At 44.4% G+C, this 18,541-nt stretch overlaps 2 protein-coding genes across 30 annotated transcripts in view; one reads left to right on the top strand and one right to left on the bottom strand.

Annotated features, from left to right (window-relative positions):
- Positions 1–13,574, top strand: part of ANKS1B (ankyrin repeat and sterile alpha motif domain containing 1B) — a 1,053,015-nt gene extending 1,039,441 nt beyond the window's left edge. For 14 of the 20 annotated variants that reach the window (XM_025439285.3, XM_025439284.3, XM_035699326.2 and 11 more), the window contains 2 exons: positions 1,111–1,278; positions 11,703–13,574. In XM_025439285.3, coding sequence (XP_025295070.1) covers positions 1,111–1,278; positions 11,703–11,813 — 279 coding nt within the window. In that variant the 3' untranslated portion in view covers positions 11,814–13,574. Of the gene's footprint in view, positions 1–1,110; positions 1,279–1,450; positions 1,719–11,686 lie in introns of all 20 variants that reach the window. The other 6 variants (XM_025439286.3, XM_025439282.3, XM_025439277.3 and 3 more) reach the window with 3 other exon arrangements.
- The window catches only part of APAF1 (apoptotic peptidase activating factor 1), a 145,896-nt gene that overhangs the window by 31,532 nt on the left and 95,823 nt on the right, over positions 1–18,541 (bottom strand). For 7 of the 10 annotated variants that reach the window (XM_049093997.1, XM_049093996.1, XM_049094000.1 and 4 more), the window contains exon 28: positions 14,776–14,838. The exons of the other annotated variants lie outside the window; for them this stretch is intronic. In XM_049093997.1, the coding sequence (XP_048949954.1) occupies positions 14,776–14,838 (63 nt within the window). The remainder of the gene's footprint in view (positions 1–14,775; positions 14,839–18,541) is intronic. 10 annotated transcript variants of the gene reach the window in all.

The raw sequence follows: 18,541 nt of genomic DNA, 5'->3' as shown, positions 1-18,541 counted from the left end.
ATCCATCCTGTGGGGCCATCGCTTCCTCTGTCACCCAGAGAGGAAGATACCTCCTCTGTTGAGAGAGCTTTCCGTCTCCGAGGCCTTGTCCCTCCTTGAGCGTAAGACCTCAACAGTCTGGTGTCGCCCTGAAACCTGGTCTGTCCAGAGACCCATGGCCTCGTCCACGTGGCTTCCGAAGGCCATCCTGTGTCCCTTGCCCTGACGTCATCACATGGGAACAATCCCAGGCGGTTCTGCCCAGCACCATGGGAATTGAGCCTTTCTATGTGCTTGACTGGGGAGGACGGGCGGGTGCGGGGGCACCGTTGCAAAAGCAGCATAAGCAGAGGCCATCTGTGTTTTAAAAAACCATGAACAGACATTCTAGGGTCGCTGACCAGAATGAGACCTTGAGAAGCCCCCGCCCGCTGTCTGCGGGCCCCCTGTGGGCCACGGGCATCTGCGCGCTCTGGTGCACCCTGACCCGGGGGCATGGCCAAGACCTGCCTCTTTGAGGTGGGCGGCGTCGGATTTTCTCACTGAGAGAAGACCGGGCGGAGCTGTGCGGGGAAGAGAAGGCGGGAATCGGGGATACATATCCAGAGAAGAGGAAACAAAGCCAGAGTCGTCTTGGAGGGAGCGGTTGAAGGTCTGAAGAGGAGACCCTTTCTCCCAGTCGCTGCTCGGACCGGCATTCGGGCCCGACACACTCTCCTGTCTCTTGCTGGTTTGATGATGAAATATGGAGCCGACCCACAGGGAGAGCAAGCGCCTCACGAGAGAGATGGATAATTGGCTCTGTTTGCACGCTGGCGGCTGTAGCTGTGAGACACCACAGCAGCATGACTAATGCCTCTCCCCTCCGCCTAAATTAGATTTTGATTGTGCTTCGGAGATGTTCACTGAATCACAGATGTTTGAGGTAAAAAGGCCCAGCCCTGTCAGGCACGGCTCCTGCGGCGCGTGTGGGCCGGCGCACAGGGGCGGCGGGGCCGGCGGCGGGGAGGGAGCCGCGGCGGCCCCTGGGGCCAGGGGGTGCGGCCCGGGGAAGGCGGGGCCCCGCTGTCGTCCCGCCCCTCGGCTCGGCCAGCCTGCGGCCGCGGGGTAAGCGCCCCCCCTCTCCCGCAGAACCTGGCCTACGAGATCATCCTGACGCTGGGACAGGCGTTCGAGGTCGCTTACCAGCTCGCGCTGCAGGCCAGGAAGGGGGGCCATTCGTCGACGCTTCCCGAGAGCTTCGAAAACAAGCCCTCCAAACCCATCCCCAAACCCCGCGTCAGCATCCGCAAATCGGTGGTAAGTAGGAAAGAAACGTGAGCTGCAGGCCTCGCTGGGGGCCGGCGGGTGGGGGGGGGGCGTCTCCGCCCGGCCTGCGCCCTCCACCCCCGCCCGGCTCCCGCACCCCGGGGGGGCATCCGACCCTGGAGGCTCCCAAGGACACTCCGACTTTCTCTGTCACCCGCGGCAGCCCTGCGACAGGGGGGGCCCAGTGCTGCCCAGTCTTTCCTGAAGGTTCCGGCAGGCGAGGAAACGACGTTCCCTGAGGCTTCGCTGCCCTGAGCGGGCTCCCGCCCTCCCGCCCGGCGCCCTGCAGAGCCGCCCTCCTTCCTCCAGGAACGTCCCCTCCCCTCCGCAGCCGCCGAGACCTCGTGTCCTGGGGAGGCCGTCCCGCGGCCTCCGTGCTTCCCCGCCAGCCTCCACCCGGCCCTGCTCGGCGGCCACGGGGCAGCACCCAGGTGCCCGCCCTCACACCCGTCCGCCCTCTAGCTCTAGCTCTCTCCTCCCTGTTTGTGGGGTCCCTGGCTTGTGGGGTCACAGGGCAGGCGTAGGATCCCTAACGTCTGTCAGGAAGCACCTCCCTTGGTGACCACGCGGCTCCTGGTTTGCAGTCTTCTCTTGGGCCTCTACTCCTGTCACGGTTCTTGGCAGCCTCAACACCCTCCGTGGGGACGACCCCTCCAGCATCTGGCCTTTGCCCCTTGATGGCTCATTATTACCCCCCTTCGGCCATTCCGTCCCATGCTCATCCCTCATCTCTGAGCATCACCAGTGACAAACCGGTCCCCGAAAGTCTTCCCTTCAGATGCCACGGTCCCTTCAGCTCTGCCCCCACCGGGCCCCACTGGTTCCCAATGTTGGCGCACTCCCACACATCCAGACTTGTGTGTCCAACTGCTGCGACATCTAACAGACATCTGAAACGCAGCATGTCCACAACAGAATTCTCTTCACTTTAATTCCGGTATGATTGACATACAGTGTTCCATTAGTTTCCACTTTATAGTAGAGATTTAACAGCTCTACGTACTGCTCGGTGCTCATCTGGACACGGAGCCTTAATCCCCTTCACCTGTTTCCCTCATCCCCCACCTACTGCCCCACTGCTAACCCTCATTTCTCTATAAGTTAAGAGTCTGGGGTTTTTTTGTTGTTGTTCATTTTTTAGAAAACAAATATAAATGAAGTCGTGTGGTAGTTGTCTTTCTCTGACTTATTTCACTTAGCTTTGTACCTTGTGGATCTGTGTTGTTGCAAATGGCAAGATTTCATTTTGTATGGCTGAGTCCTATTCCCTCCTGTGTGTGTGTGTGTGTGTGTGTGTGTGTGTGTGTGTACACACCACTTTTTCTTTATCCATTCATCCATCCGTGGACACCTGGGCTGCTCCCATATCCTGGCTGCTGTAAATAATGCTCAGTAAACATAGGGGTGCATGTATCTTTCCAACTTCATGTTTCATATTCTTTGGGTAAATATCCAGTAGTGCAGTTACTGGGTCATATTGGTAGTTCTGTTTTTAATTTTTTAGGAAGCCCCACACTGATTTTCCACAGTGGCTGCACCAGTTTGCATTCCCACCAGCAGTGCCTGAGGGTTCCTTTTTCTCCATATCCTTGCAACACTTGTTTCTTATGTTGTTGATGTTAGCCATTCTGACAGGTATGAAGTGATATATCTCATTGTGGTTTTGATTTGCATTTCCCTGATGATGAGGGATGTTGAGCATCTTTTCATGTGTCTCTTGGCCATCCATATGTCTTCTTTGGAGAAATGTTTCACGTCTTCTACTCATTTTTAATTGGATGATTGGGCGTTTTGGGTGTTGGGTTGTTTACAGTCTTTATATATTGTAGATATTAACCCCTTATCAGAGTTGTCATTTGCAAATATCTTCTCCCATTCGGTAGGTTGTATTTTGATTTTGTTGATTGTTTCCTTTGCTGTGCAGAAGCTTTTTATGTTGATGTAGTCCCAATGGTTGATTTTTGCTTTTGTTTCCATTGCTTCAGGAGACATATCTAGAAAAACACTGCTATGGCTGATGTCAGAGGAATTACTGCCTGCTCTCTCTTCTAGGATCTTTATGGTTTCAGGTCTCACATTTAGATATTTACTCCATTGTGAGTTTATTTTTTGTGTATAGTGTAAGAAAGTGAGCCACTTCCATTCTTTTGCATGTAGCTGTCCAGTTTTCCCAGCAACATTTGTTGAAGAGACTCCTGTTGCATATTCTTATCTCTTTTATTGAAGATTAATAGATCATATCATGGGTTAATTTCTGTTCCATGGACCTATGTGTCTGTTTTTGTGTCAGCACCATACTGTTTTGATGACTGCTGCTTTGTAGGATATGTTGAAATCTGGGATTGTAATGCCTCCAGTTTTGTTCTTCTTTCTCAAGACTGCTGTGGCTAATCAGGGTCTTTTGTAATTCCATACAAATTTTAGGATCGTTTGTTCTAGTTCTGTGAAAACTGTTGTTTGTATGTTAATAAGGGATTGCACTAAATCTGTAGATTGCTTTGGGTAGTGTGGCCATCTTAATACTATTTGTTCTCCCAATCTATAAGTATGAACTATCTTGTCATTTGCTTGTGTCATCTTTAATTTTTTTATCAGTGTTCTGTTGTTTTCAGGTAAAAGAACAACTTGGTTAAGTTTATTCCTAGGTATTTTATTATTTTTGGTGCAATTTTAAGTGGTATTGGTTTGTCAGTTTCTCTTTCTGCTACCTCATTATCAGTGTATAGAAATGTAGTGGTTTCCTGTATACTGATTTTGGATCCTGAAACCTTACTTAATTCATTTCTCAGTTCTCGTAGTTTTCTGGTGGAGACTTAGGGTTTTCTATACATGGTATGATGTCATTTACAAATAAAGGTTTACTTCTTCCTTACCAATTTGGCTACCTTTCATTTCTTTTTCTTGTCTGATGGTTCTGGCTAGACTTTCCAGAACTTTGTTGATTAAAGTAGTGAGAGTGGACATTCTTGTCTTATTTCTGATCTCAGGGGAACAGCTGTGTTTATCATCATTGAGTATGAAGTTAGTTGTGGGTTTTTCGAATATGGTCTTTATTATGTTAAGGTATGTTCCCTCTAAACCTACATTGTTAAGGGTTTATCTATTCATGTTTATCATGAATAGATATTGCACTTTGTCAAATGCTTTTTCTGGATCTTTTGAAATAATCATATGCTTTTTATCCTTTCTCTTTTATTGATATGATTTGAAAATATTGAACCACTTGCATTCCAGGATTGAATCCCACTTGATCGTGGGGAGTGATTTTTTTTTAATGTATTGTTCAATATGGTTTGCCAATATTTTGTTGTATTTTTGTATGAATGTTCATCAGGAATATTGGCCTATAGTTTCTCTCTCTCTCTTTGATAGTGTCTTTATCTGGTTTTGGTATCACAGGGTAATGTGGGCTTCAGAGAATGAATTTGGAAGCTTTCCTTCCTCTTCAATTCTTTGGAAAAGTTTGAGAAGAAAAAGGTTTGCTTTTTTTTTTTTTTTTTTAAGATTTTTGCTTATTCTTGAAAGAGAGAGGCAGAGACACAAGCAGAGACATAGACATACCCAGGTGTCCCGAGAAGAATAAGTATTAACTCTTCTTAAATGTTCAGTTAGAGGGGCATCTAGGTGGCTCAGTGGTTGAGCATATGCCTTTGGCTCAGGACATGATCCTGGGGTCCTAGAATCAAGTCCCATATCAGGCTCCCTGCAGGGAGCCTGCTTCTCCCTCTGCCTATGTCTTTGCCTCTGTCTCCCGTGAATAAATAAATAATCTTTAAAAAATTTTAAAAGTAAATGTTTGATTGAATTCACCTGTGAAGCTATCTGGTCCTGGACTTTTGTTTGTTGGGAGTTGTTTTGATTATTCATTCAATATCATTGCTGGTAATTGTTCTGTTCAAATTTTCTATTTCTTCCTGATTCAGTTTTAGGAGATTATAGATTTTTAGGAATTTATTTCATTTCTTCTAGGTTTCCAATTTGTTGTCCAATTAGTTGTTAGAATATTATGAAAAATTATAATTTTTCATAATATTCTAATTCTTTTTTACTTTTGTGGTGTCACTTGTTATTTCTTTCATTTTTTATTTGGTTTATTTGAGTCCTTTATTTTTGATGTGTCTGGCTAGAGGTTTATCAATTGCATTGATCTCTTTGCAAAGAACCAGCTCCTGGTTTCATTGATCCGTTGGTTTTTTAGTTTTCTATTTCATTTATTTCTTCTCTAATCTTTATTATTTCTTTCTTTCTGCTGGTTTTAGGTTTTGTTTTCTCTTTTTGTAGCTCTTTTAGGTGTAAAGTTACATTGTGATTTTTCTACTTCTTGAGGTAGGCCTGTTGATGTAAACTTCCTCTTCAAACAGCTTTTGGTGCATCACAGAGATTTAGCATCATTGTTTTCATTTTTCTCCATGTATTTTTTTTATTTCCTCTTTAATTTCTTGTTTGACCCATTCATTGTTTAGTAGCCTATTAATTATTTAACTCCTTGTATTTGTGTTCTTTCCAGATATTTTCTTGTGATTGGTTTCTAGTTTCATAGTGTTGTGGTCAGAAAAGACACATGGTATGACTTCAATATTTCTGAATTTGTTAAGACTTATTTTGCAGCCTAACATCTATTCTGGAGAATATTCCATGTACACTTGAAAAGAATGTGTTCTAGGATGGAATGTTCTGAATGTATCTGTTAAATCCATCTGGTTCAAGGTGTCGTTCAAAGCTACTCTTTCCTTATTGATTTTCTGTTTAGATGACCCATGGATGTAAGTGGGATGTTAAAGTTCCCTACTACTATTGTATTACTATTGGTTCCTTCCTTTAGATTTGTTATGAACTGCTTTATGTATTTGGGTGCTCCCATGTTGGCTGCATAAATATTTATGGTTGTTGTATCTTCTTGTTGGATTGTCCCCTTTAGGATTAGGATTCTTTGTCTCTTGTTACAGTCTGATTTGAAGTCTATTTTGTCTTATAGAAGTGTTGCTACCCCGACTTTCTTTTCACTTGCATTTGCATGATAAATGCTTTTCTATCCCTTCACTTTCGTTTCAATCTGTAGGTGTCTTTAGGTCTGAAATGAGGCAGCATATACCAAGTCTTGCTTTTTTATCCATTCCATCACCCTATGTATTTGATTTACATTCAAAGTAATTATTGGCAGGTATGTAGTTATTACTGTTTTGTTACTTGTTGTTTTGTAGTATTTTCTGTTCTTTTCTTCTGGTCTCTTCTCTCATGGTTTGCTGGCTTTGTTTAGTAATGTAGTTGGATTCCTTTCTCTTTGTTTTGTGTATCTGGTCACAGTTTTTGTTGTGTGGTTACCATAATGTTTGTATATAACATCTTTTTTTTCTTTTTTTTAATAATAAATTTATTTTTTATTGGTGTTCAATTTGCCAACATACAGAATAACACCCAGTGCTCATCCCGTCAAGTGCTCCCCTCAGTGCCCATTACCCATTCACCCCCACCCCACCCCTCCTCCCCTTCCACCACCCCTAGTTCATTTCCCAGATTTAGGAGTCTTCATGTTCTGTCTCCCTTCTGATAACATCTTAATGCAGGGCAACCCAGGTGGCTCAGCGGTTTAGCACCACCTTCAGCCCAGGTGTGATCCTAGAGACCCGGGATCAAGTCCCATGTCAGACTCCCTGCATGGAGCCTACTTCTCCTTCTGCCTGGGTCTCTGCCTCTCTCTCTCTCTCTCTGTCTCTCATGAATAAATAAAATTAAAAAAAAAATAACATCTTATTCAGATGGTAGTGAATATTAAGTTGATGGTCACTTAAGTTTGAACCCATTCTAAAAACACTAAATTTTTAACTCCTCTCCTCCCCTCCCCAGGTTTTAGGTGTAAGGTGTCATACTTTACATCCTTTTATTTTGTGAATCCCTTGACTGATTTTAAAGGTATACTTAATTTTACTGCTTTTTTGCTTCCTACTTTTCTTACTCCTGCTTATGGTCTTTCCTTTCCACTCAGAGTTTTGTTTAATATTTGTTGTACGGCTTGTTTAGTGGTCATGAATTCCTTTAACTTTTGTCTGGGAAACTCTTTCTCTATCCTATTCTGAATGATAGCCTTGCTGGGTATTCTTGACTGCAGGTTTTTTCCTTTCAGCACTTTTTTCTGGCCTGCAAAGTTTCAGCTAAAAAAATCAGCTGATAGGCTTATGGGGCTTCCTTGTATGTAACTTTTCTTTTCTCTTGCTGCTTTAAAAATTCTGTCTTTATCACTACTTTTTACCATTTTAATTATAATATGTTTTGGTATGAACCTCCTGGGTTGATTTTGTTAGGAGCTCTCTGTGCCTCCTAGATCTGGATTTCCATTTCCTTCCCCAAGTTAGGGAAATTTTCAGCTATTATTTCTTCAAATACATGTTCTGCCCCTTTTACTCTCTCTTCTCATTCTAGGATCCCTATAATGCAGTGCTATTATACTGGATGGTGTCACTGAGTTCCCTTAATCTATTCTCATTTTTTGTTAATCTTTTTTCCTTCTCCTGTTCAGCTTGATTGTTTTCCATTCCTTTGTCCCCCACATCACTGATCCATTCTTCTACTTCCTCTAGTCTATTTATTCCCTCTAGTGTATTTTTAATTTGTTATTGGGTTCTTCTTCTGATTGTTTCTTTGTTTTGTTTTGTTTTGTTTTTTCTGTCTCTTTGTTGAGGGTCTCACTGAGGTCCTGTACTCTTTTCTCAAGTCCAGTAAGTACCTTTATGACCTTTCTTTATCAGGCATATTACTTATCTCTGAGAGTTTTGCTGTCTTGCTGTGATTTTGTCCTGTTCTTTCATTTGGGACACATTCCTGTTTCCTCACTTTGTCTAACTCCCTAACTCCCTGTCTGTTCTGACACAGAACAGAGTCAGTCATGCCTCTTGCTCTTGAAAGTAGTGGCCTTAGCAAAAAGCAAAAGTGCCACTATAGTGCCCTGCAGTGCAATGTCCCCTCTTCATCAGAACCTGGCATTTATGGGGTGTCCCCTATGTGTGTTGTGTGCACCTTACTGTTGTGGTGAGCTGCTTTTGCCTTCAGTCCAGTTGTCTTCTATGGCTCTCTTTGCCTATTGTGGGCAGGGTTTGGTTCCCTGTGATAGTGGGCCAGTCTGGGGCTGCCTTAGGCTTGAGCTGGGTTAGACCAGGTATTTTCCAGAGCTACAGGAGCATCACACTGCAGGGCACTCTCCCTGGGTTGTACCCTGAGAAGTTTTTGTTGGAGAGTGGGGCCTGTAGTCAGACCGGATGTCAGTCTCCAGCCCACTCCTGGGGCCACAGTCAGATTGCTGTGCATGGTTTTACTCCCCTTTCCCTGGGAGTCCCTTTGGGAGTGGTGCTAACCCCTCTCAGGGCTGCCTGCATACTGCCATGCTTGTGGCGTTGTTCTGGATGGACTGGCCAAGACCAGGTTGGGGGTAGGTCTGCAGGAGAGCTTGGGGGCCGGGCATGCTGTTAGCAAGCCAAGTGGTGAGTGTTCTTGCTGCAGTGGTTCACACAGGTGTACTGGTCTAGGCTGGAGCGTGGAAGAGGGAACTGGTGCCTGCCAGTTCATTTTCTCTTGAGTAAGTCTCCCATAGATCCTTGCCCCTGCAGCACATGCTCTGAGATCAGTAAACAAATCTCCCTCCCTCCCGTATACCCCAGGTATCTTTCAAACTGCTGCTTCAATGCCATATCCTGGTGACACTATTTGTTATGCTGTCTCCTTAAGGGCAGGGACTCAGTTTCCTTTCACTTTCTCTCTCTCACTGATTTTCAAAGTTCCAGATATGTTAAGCCCCCGACTATAAAAATCCACAACGTTAAGCCCCTCTGGTTTTCAAAGCCAAGTATCATGGGAGTTCATCTTCCCAGTGCAGGTCCTTGGTGCCTGGGGTGCCTGGGGTGGGGTCTGCACCTCTCCCCTCTGTACCCACAGTATCCCTTCCTTAGGTCCTGCAGATCTGTTTGGCTCCCAACTGCATCTCTACCCTTTTACCCTCTTCAGTGTGACCTCTTTTCTCTGTCTAGCTGTGAGTCTGTCCTGCCAATCTACAGGTCATTTACACTGATGGGGGTGTTATCAAGGTATAGCAGGAGATAAAGTGAGCCTAGGATTCTCCCCCTCTTCCATCTTCCCTGGAAGTCCCCAGAACAGAATCCTTGATTCTCCCCTCAAAGCTGTTTATACTCTGTCTTTCCCAGCTCAGTAAATGGCATAACCATTCACCATGCTGCTCAAGCCATAAATCTAGAGTCATCCTTAATTCCCATCTTCCTCTGACCACTGTGTACAACCCCTAAGACATGTCTCAGATCCAGCCACTCCTCTCCATTTCCTCAGTCACTCTTACACAGACTACCACCACTACTCTCTCCAAAACTATGGCAGTACATAGCCTAACAACCTTCCTTCTTCCTCGTGCAAGCAGAGTGATCCTAAAACACACATCAGATCATGGCACCACTGCCCCCATGTACCTAAACCTAATTTCCCATCAAGCTTCTCTCTGATGCTCAGACCTTCCTACTTCGGAACAGAACAAAGCTCACTCCTACTGGAGGCCTTTGTGCCACCTTTTCCTTCCACCTACCATAGGGTCCCCCATATTTCTGCACAGCAGACTCCCACTTGTCATTCAGGTCTCAGCTACATGAAGAGGCTTTTCCTGGCCCATTCTGAGGTAGACACCTAGTCATACTCAATTGTATACCTGCTTTTAATTCTGTGTAGCATTTATTGATGGAGATTTATTTGTTCATTATCTGTCTCCCCTCCCCCCAAAAAAACAACCTCTAGTTAAATGTCCAGTTTTCAGAATATTTTTTGGATCATCTCATAGCGTATCATATTCTTTCTCATTGGACTGATAAATCTGTCAATGGCAGATGTCTCCATCTGACTTGACTCTGGTCTCCACAGACTCCTTCCAGAAGAGTACAACTGGGTTGGGTGCCATGAGGGCTCATAGAATATGCATCTAAAAGCGTCCACTGAGAAATATGAACTACACAGTGAATAATACTGATGTCCTTTAACTGCCTCAACATCCCATCCCCCTCAACTGGTGCCCATGTTCCATTTCCCTCAAATCCAGTTGTTTATTGCTGAGACATATTCCACAATGCCTAAGCATATGTGAGCCTTGTGGAGATACAATCAGTTCATGCTGGAAGGTAGTCAAAGGGCACGGATCCCGTAGCCTTCCAGCAGGCTCCCAAGGTCACAGTGCAAGAGAAATGAGAGCCTTTCCCCGCTTCCTGGCCCCACCATTCCTGAGCAGAGCAGGAGGCCAGGGCAGATGTGGAAACACCAAAAGATGAAGCAGCAGTGTGATGGAAAACTCCGTCCAAGGCCCCTCCTAAGAGCTCACAGCTCAAGCCTTACTCAGGAATGGCCTGACTTTGGATGCACGGGGGCCAGAACAGTTTTAAGCATTTTATAGCTCAGCCTCAGTCTGATTCAAGGCCTACCTTGACCTGGCCCTGCTCACCTTTCCACTCTCCACTCTGCAAACTAACTGCAAGTTCTCAGCCACTTCTCTTTATCACAGGAGTTTTGCACGTGCCGTTCCCCCTCTCCTTGCCCCATCACGAGGCAAACTCTAGCTCACCCTTCAGCTGTTTAGACATTACTTCATTCTTTTATAATATCTATTCAATAAGCATTTATTGTGTGCTATTTATTTATTGGGTTGCCAGGAGCTTTTCTAAGTTTGAGAGAAACAGCAAACAACAAAATCCTACACTGCCATGGAAGATGAACTAATAAACATGATGTGTGTGGCAGAAGGATTATAAAGAATAGAGCAGAGAAGAGCAGAAAAGTTAGGATGCTATTTTGTATTGGGTGATGAACAGGTGAGATGGTAGTGATGAGCTGTGACCTGAATGACATCAGGGTGCAAGGCATGCAGGTGTCTGGGGAAAGGCCTTCCCATAGAGTAGATGATGTGAGCAGAGGCCCAGGATGTGGGCTTGGCATGCAGGGAGAAGCAAAGCCAGTGACTTTCAAGATTTTGCCTTGAGGACTTCGGGTTTAGTCTGTGATGGCAACTACTGTAGGCTTGAGCTGGAGAGTGACCTAACCTGGTTCATCTCCTCTGGGAGCTCCCCTGGCTCACTAACCACAGAGCACCCTCCCTTCCTCCATTCCCTCTCCTCAATATATTGAAGTGCTTCTGTGCTTGCTCCCCATCTGTGTGCCTTCAAGAGCAAGGGCTGGTTCTCAGTCACTGCCCACCCTCCAAGTACCCCGCATACACCTTATGCAATAAACGTGTATCAAAAGGACAAAGACATGATTTTCACATACTAATATCCCCGCAGTCCTGTCAGGGCCTAGTGTCAGTTCCCAGGAAGTGTTAGGAAGCGTATACGCACTCTGGTTACAGGCACCGTATAACAGGCATCAGCCTTTCTGTTTTAAAGCAGATCGACCCATCTGAGCAAAAGACTCTGGCCAATCTGCCGTGGATTGTGGAGCCGGGACAAGAAGCCAAGAGAGGAATTAATACCAAGTATGAAACCACAATTTTCTGATACTCCCCATCCTCCTGTCCTCGCGGTGCCTTGCACACTGAGCAGTCCCGGAGCAGGCTTCCCTTCGCGCCTCCGTTTCCACCCAGCCCAGGAGGAAGACTGCTCTGTTTGTGTGGCCTTGTCACGGGCGAAAGGCCGCTGGCCATTCCTGGGGACGTTCTTTCTGCACCAGTGACAGAAAGTGTGCAAACAAGACTTTCCAGCCGTAACCCCTGAAAGGCATGAGTTGAGATTTTTTGCTGACTCTCCCGACTCCCCTCCCTGCCACCACCCAAGGTTATTTCTAATGACTCTGCCCCCAACACTGCTTTGCTGAATTTGGGGATAATACCTTTAAAAAAAAAAAAGGTACAGGGGATCTCTAATACTGCCTAAAAGTATAAAAATCTTGGCTTTTTCACAGTCAGCAGTTTTAAAGGTAGAATCAGAACAGAACTAACCCCCATAAAACACCTGTAAAATCATATCACTAAGCATCATTCCATGCATAAGGATAAAAACCATCCCCATGATTGCCAGGAAATCCTGTTTCCCAATTTCTATATTTGTGGATTTTATATGTAATCAACCATGTCAGATAAAGAAAACATTTACATCTATGGATTGATTCAAAATTTAAGAATGATTCAAAACAGAGGAATTTATTATGCACAGAAAAATGTGTCTTGTATTAAATATTTTTATTAAAAGAATGTTTCATTAATGCACTGATAAGAAAACTAGGTTAGTTGTGAAGGATGTTTCTGGTTTCACTTCAAATAACTAAATTTTTACTGCTACCACCAAGAGGACCGGCTTGGGCGTGGCAAAGCGCTGATGACCCTCCCCAGAGCAGGAGATTAGGGCAAGCAGACTGGCATCCAACCGAAAGTGCTGATGCAGCCATAAGCTGCAAAGATTGTTTTTTTTTAACCTTCACAGTGTTTTAAAGAAAACGTTAAAAAAAATTTAGGGCTCCTGCTGTCAAGATTTCTGTCATGGAAACCTTGTTTGAGAAAGGTGTTAATAAAATTCTATTGCAAAAATTTTTTTTCTAGAAAAAAAATACAAAAAAAAAAAAAAAAAAGAGATATTCCAAAGTAATAAAACTCTTTTCTTGAAACAAATAAATGTTTGCTTACTATTTGATTAAATAAAATTTACTTACATTTCTTTAAGGTATTTTAATTTTTTTAATGTCTCTGTGGAGTATTTGTATGATACCATAATGTATATTTATGTAGAATCAAATTATATAAACAGTACCAATATCATTATAGAAAAAAGTAACATTTTAACGTATATTGTTCTAACTGATCATATTGTGAATCATTTTGAAGTTCATTATAGATATTGATAAATTGTGGGATTGTCTTAATGTTTTTTTTTAATTAACCTGTATTATTTTAAACCTGAGGATTATCAGTTATTCATCAGTTGGTGAGTTTTAAAGAAGGATAACTAAATTTTATTTGAAACTGACAAATGTATATGGATTTAGTTCAGTGTTGAAGAATTTTAATATTAAATTACTTGACCTGAACAGTTCCTTGTATATATTTTGCCTATTCACTGTTGATATGTATGTAGTAAATGGAGAGTAAAATAACACTGAAATATGGTACCAAAAGGTAATTGTATAGGAGCAAAGTAAATAGTAGCTTTGCTGAAACAAAAATGTGTAAATATGCTTGGGCTTCCAGTTATAAATTTTGTAATTTTTGTCATTATTTATATCCTATATAAAAAAAAGCACACAAAATAAAACAAATTGTACAGCCACTGGTGCTTGGCATCGTTCTGTGAGCACCTTTCTGCTTCCATTTAGGAACAAAATCAAAGGCCCAGCCTCCTCAACATCTATAGCTTAAAGGGATTTTTTTTAGCAATGGCAAAATTGAGAAAATGTGCTCATTTCTAAGTTCAACCAGTCTGAAAAAAAGGTACATTGGCCTTTAAACCTTAAATTTCAGCCAGAAAATCCCCAATGTCTTTAAATATTACAGTAGAATTGGCAAAACAGAAATTTCTAAATGAGCAAGGACCACCCAAGTAGATCACTTGTCTGGGACAATACAGATAGCATGTTTGGCAAAACATCTACACATCTCTCACTCAGCTTGGGCTGCTAAACCAAATACCAGACTCTGTGGCTTGAACAGCAAATGTATTTCTCACAATTCTGGGGGCTGGAAAGTCCAAGATCAAGATGCTGGCAAATAGGTTTCTCTCTGAGGGCTCTTTCTCTTGGTTTGTAGGCATCTACCATCTTGCTGTGTGGTCATGTGACTTCTTTGGTGTGTGTGTGAGCGCACACTCGCATGCACACGGGTGCAAGGTTGGGGAGCAGCAAGCTCTCTGGTGTATCTTCTTACAAGGGCACTAATCTCATCCTGAGGGCCCCACCATCGTGACTCCATCTAACCTAATTATATCCCAAAGGCCCATCTCCAAATACCATCACATCGGAGGATTAGGCTTCAACATATGAATCTTGGTAGGGGGTCAAAACATTACATAACATCAATCCTTCCATTTTCCTAAAACACACATGCCAGCTGCAAGTCAGAGACACTAGAAAGGTCAACGATTCATATTCCATAACCTGTGACTTTCCAGAGATCTCCCCTGCAGTGCTGGCTCTGCTACTCTTTGAAACACACACCAAAACAAACTTGGGGTGCTACCAGCCTGACATGCATGGACCCAGGTCTCTGAAAACACTAAAACCATCTGAGAAGAGATGACATTTAGAGGCAGAAAGGACAGGCTTCCTGAGGAAAGGTTTGGGCGAGGATTTTAGATGGTAATGCTTCAGCTGAGCTAACTGGGCCCCTTTTTATCTTTGCTAACCACCAAGAGGTCAGCAGTCCTCTTCTCTCTGTGGATCAGATGCTTGTTTGTACCAGTTATGGTCCCAGCATGAAGCAGATGGCACATTCCAATTGGGATATTTTAAGAGTTTAATAAATAGAATACTTACATAGGTGTTGGCAGCATGTAGGGAAACAGACGGGTGGAACGGTGTCCCTGGGCTGGTGATCGCCTAAAGGGGAAGGGAAAGGAGGGGGCTGACAGACAGGCTGCAGGACACCGCCAGCTGTGGTGGCCCTGAGGGGGAGCCAGGGATTAAAATACACTGATCTCACTCTCCACCCTGCATTCCCTGACCTCCCTGGAAGCCAGAGGACAAGGAGCCCACTGATGCAGTCTACACAGGGCAGGGAAGAGGGAAGAGAGGTCCGAGGGGCAAGTGGAAGAGAGCCAGCCCAACGATGAAGGAGGGGCTTGCAGCTCATGTCTTAAAGGAGCAGTCTGACACATCAGTAACCGCAGTGTCCACGGGGGGCTGGGGATCCCTGAAGGCTAATATTATTCCAAAAAAGAACTTTAATTGAATTATTCTATTCTTTTCTTAAATTATATTCTACGATAAATTTGGGTGAATGAACCCCATGAAAATTAATCCCAGTTAATCCATTAATAAGTCATGGCAGTAGTTTTTCTCAAGACACACCAGATTTTCTGTTGGAATAACTAGAAAATAATATTGGGGTAGACAATGTTTGGATATGATGGAGCACCAAAACAGGCCTAGATAATGAACACATGGCCAAATTCTCAAAAATAAAAATTCACACTTGGACCCCAAGTAACACTGCTCTGAAAAGAAATGAAAATCTGGTAAGTGGGCTAGCCTCCAGAGTTCACTCTTCTCCCACAGAACTGTCATATAATGACCGTATTCATAAGTCTATATGGAATAAAGCCTTTAGGACATTCTGTTTTTCAGTTTTCTTTTTATATAATAAGGCGATTCACTATGTTTCCTATGAAAATCAAGCAATCTGACAGTTATAAACACATCTTACAATATAACTGGGACATCAGCCAACATAAGCCAACAGAACCTACCTGCACCCAGGCTGCATCAGCCCGCCCCTGCTCCATCTGGCCCACCCCACACCCATTTACTGTGGTCTGTGCAAGTGAACCCAGGCATCTGGGTGCCCCGGCAAGAGTCCTGCTTCCCACAGAAACCATCTCCAAAGCAGGCAGAGAATCTCCTAGGCCTGTTGCCCAGTCACCATCCTGTGTACTGTGAAATCCCATTAGTACCCATGAGCCAGGGAGAATTAACCCTAAGAATTTGGAGCAGACCTCGGAATGCCAATTCCACTTAGCTGTTTCCTCTCTTCATCCCAAGCCAATCTACTGAGAACTTGCTCTGTGTTCATTGTGGCACTATTTAGCTTAAAGCTGCTAATGCAAAGACACAACATACTGCACGCTGTATAACTCATAAAGAATTATAGCTACAAGTTACTTATAATCAAAACAGCTTTTGTTTTACTCTCCTATGTTTGTGAAAACTGCATGGGCATTCAATTTTCCAAGAGTAGTTAATGACCAAGGACGTGAGGATTTCCATCAGACTGAAACAGAGACTCTGGGGCAGCCCGGGTGGCTCAGCGGTTTAGCACCGCCTTCAGCCCAGGGTGTGATCCTGGAGACCCGGGATCAAGTCCCACGTCGCTCCCTGCATGGAGCCTGCTTCTCCCTCTGCCTGTGTCTCTGCCTCTCTCCCTCTCTCTGTGTCTCTCATGAATGAATGAATGAATGAATGAATGAATGAATGAATGAATCTAAAAAAAAAAAAAGAAAGGAAACGAGACTGCATTGAACAGCTCCAGTAGGGTCACCCCGGCTGGAGGTGCAGCCCCAGCAGCTGAAGTTTCCTCAGACGTCCAGGAAACTGAGGAGCATGCAGGTCACAGAAGAGACTTCATCAGCACAGCAGAGCTTATCATGCATCTTCCAATGCCTGCCATTTAGGGGACACATAAGTTATATGTCAAAGTACAGTGAGGGCAAACTCAGAGGGAGTCGTTCTTACTCATAACATGGCGTTCAAAGCAATTCATAGTCAATGCTCAATTTAATTGTCCTCTGGATGTCTCAGTCTCAATCAAGCATCCCAACAGCTGCTCCCTGAGGAGCCTGCAAGCTCTCCCTCGTACTGCCTCTCCTCAGTAAGACACATGAGAAGGGAAGTCAAGATGCCTCCAAGTATGAAGCAACATCAGCTGTTTTCTGACATTTGAGAGGCTGACTTCTCTCCACTTATCAAAAGTGCATGCTCAGTTTTTGGAGAGTTTGAAAAAAACAAAAACAAAAGCCCCGATGTGCTAAGTGTTGAGTCAAGGGAGATGCGGAAGAAAGGCACAGGAAATTCAGGAATACCATCTGAGCAGGCCATTTCTGGGGATGTGTCTGGATAGGGAGACGGAAGGCTGCAAACTCAGATGGCTTCAGAGCCACACAGGTGATGTGGGGGGAGGGGAGGTCTATGACAATCCACAGAGCACCCGACTCATCTCAGGGGGCAGCTGCTACTTACTCTCAGCTGACTGTTGCCAGGCAGAAATGAAGACCCTCGGCCAAGAGATTTTCTAAGAAATTAGAATTTATGCAAAATTACCAGATTTTCAAATGCTGGCAACAAATTCAGCATTTTAAAAAATAAGTGTGGGCCAAATAAAACTCACCTGTGGGCTGGGCATGATCCATGCATCAGTCCTTTGTGAGTTTCTGAGATTCCACCAAGCTCCACCAGCCTCCCAGCAAGCTAGATGTCCAGTTACTGATCAGAGGAGGAAGAGTGTGTGTGTGGCTAGAGTGAGGGGGTGGAGGAGGCAGAGACAGTCACTGACATTTGTTGGACTGCTCTTATACATCAGGTTGGTTTATTCAGTATCAGGAACTGAATTTAGGGACTAGTAGCAAAGACCAGAAAGAACAGTCTCTTAAATAGGGAAGGGTTGAATTTTTTCTCATGTAACATGAACTTCAGAAATAGGACAGGGCTGGAATGGTAGGTCCACAAGCTCCTTCTCTGTTCCTACTCTGTCATCCTTAGCATATAGCATCTGTAAGGTCACTCCACAATCACAAAATGGCTGCCAGAGCATTACCCAGCACATCCGAATTCCAGATCATAAAAAGAATGGTAATGACCTAAGGTCTCCTGCCTCCCAAATGAGTAAGGCAATCTTTTTTTTTTTTTAATTTTTTTTAAATTTATTTATGATAGTCAAAGAGAGAGAGAGAGAGAGAGAGGCAGAGACATAGGCAGAGGGAGAAGCAGGCTCCATGCACTGGGAGCCCGACGTGGGATTCGATCCCAGGTCTCCAGGATCATGCCCTGGGCCAAAGGCAGGCGCCAAACCGCTGCGCCATCCAGGGATCCCCAGTAAGGCAATCTTTTAGGAGCTTTCCTGGAAGCCCCGCCTGGCACCTTCTACTTATCACTCATTGGCCACCCCTATATAGGCAGCTGGAAAATGTAGCTGTTGATTTTAGGTGAGCACACGGCAGCCCCAACAATTCAGGAGTTGTTAGGAAAAGGGAGAGACTGGATACCAGGACAGCCACCAACAGTGTCTGCCATGATGGGAATAATCACGGCACTAGGTAAAAAGTGAAAGCAAGGACACACAGGGGAGACACCTGGATAGAGCAAGCCATGACCAGAGGAGGAACTGTTGGTAATAACCCTAAAAGTATTGCTCTATAAATTAGCCACCAAATCCAAGCCGGAAAGAGCCCCTTGTCCGTGTTACTATAATGGACAGACCAAACATCTGGGCTGCTCAGCAACACTCCTGAGGATATCGTGGCAGTGCATGGAAAGGAACACACTGTATAAGCAGGGGTCACACACATAGCTGGCAGGGGGACAGAACAAC

Source organism: Canis lupus, chromosome 15 (assembly GCF_003254725.2).
Source record: "Canis lupus dingo isolate Sandy chromosome 15, ASM325472v2, whole genome shotgun sequence".
Lineage (NCBI taxonomy): Eukaryota > Metazoa > Chordata > Mammalia > Carnivora > Canidae > Canis > Canis lupus.
This window is presented reverse-complemented; position numbering and strand designations above follow the sequence as displayed.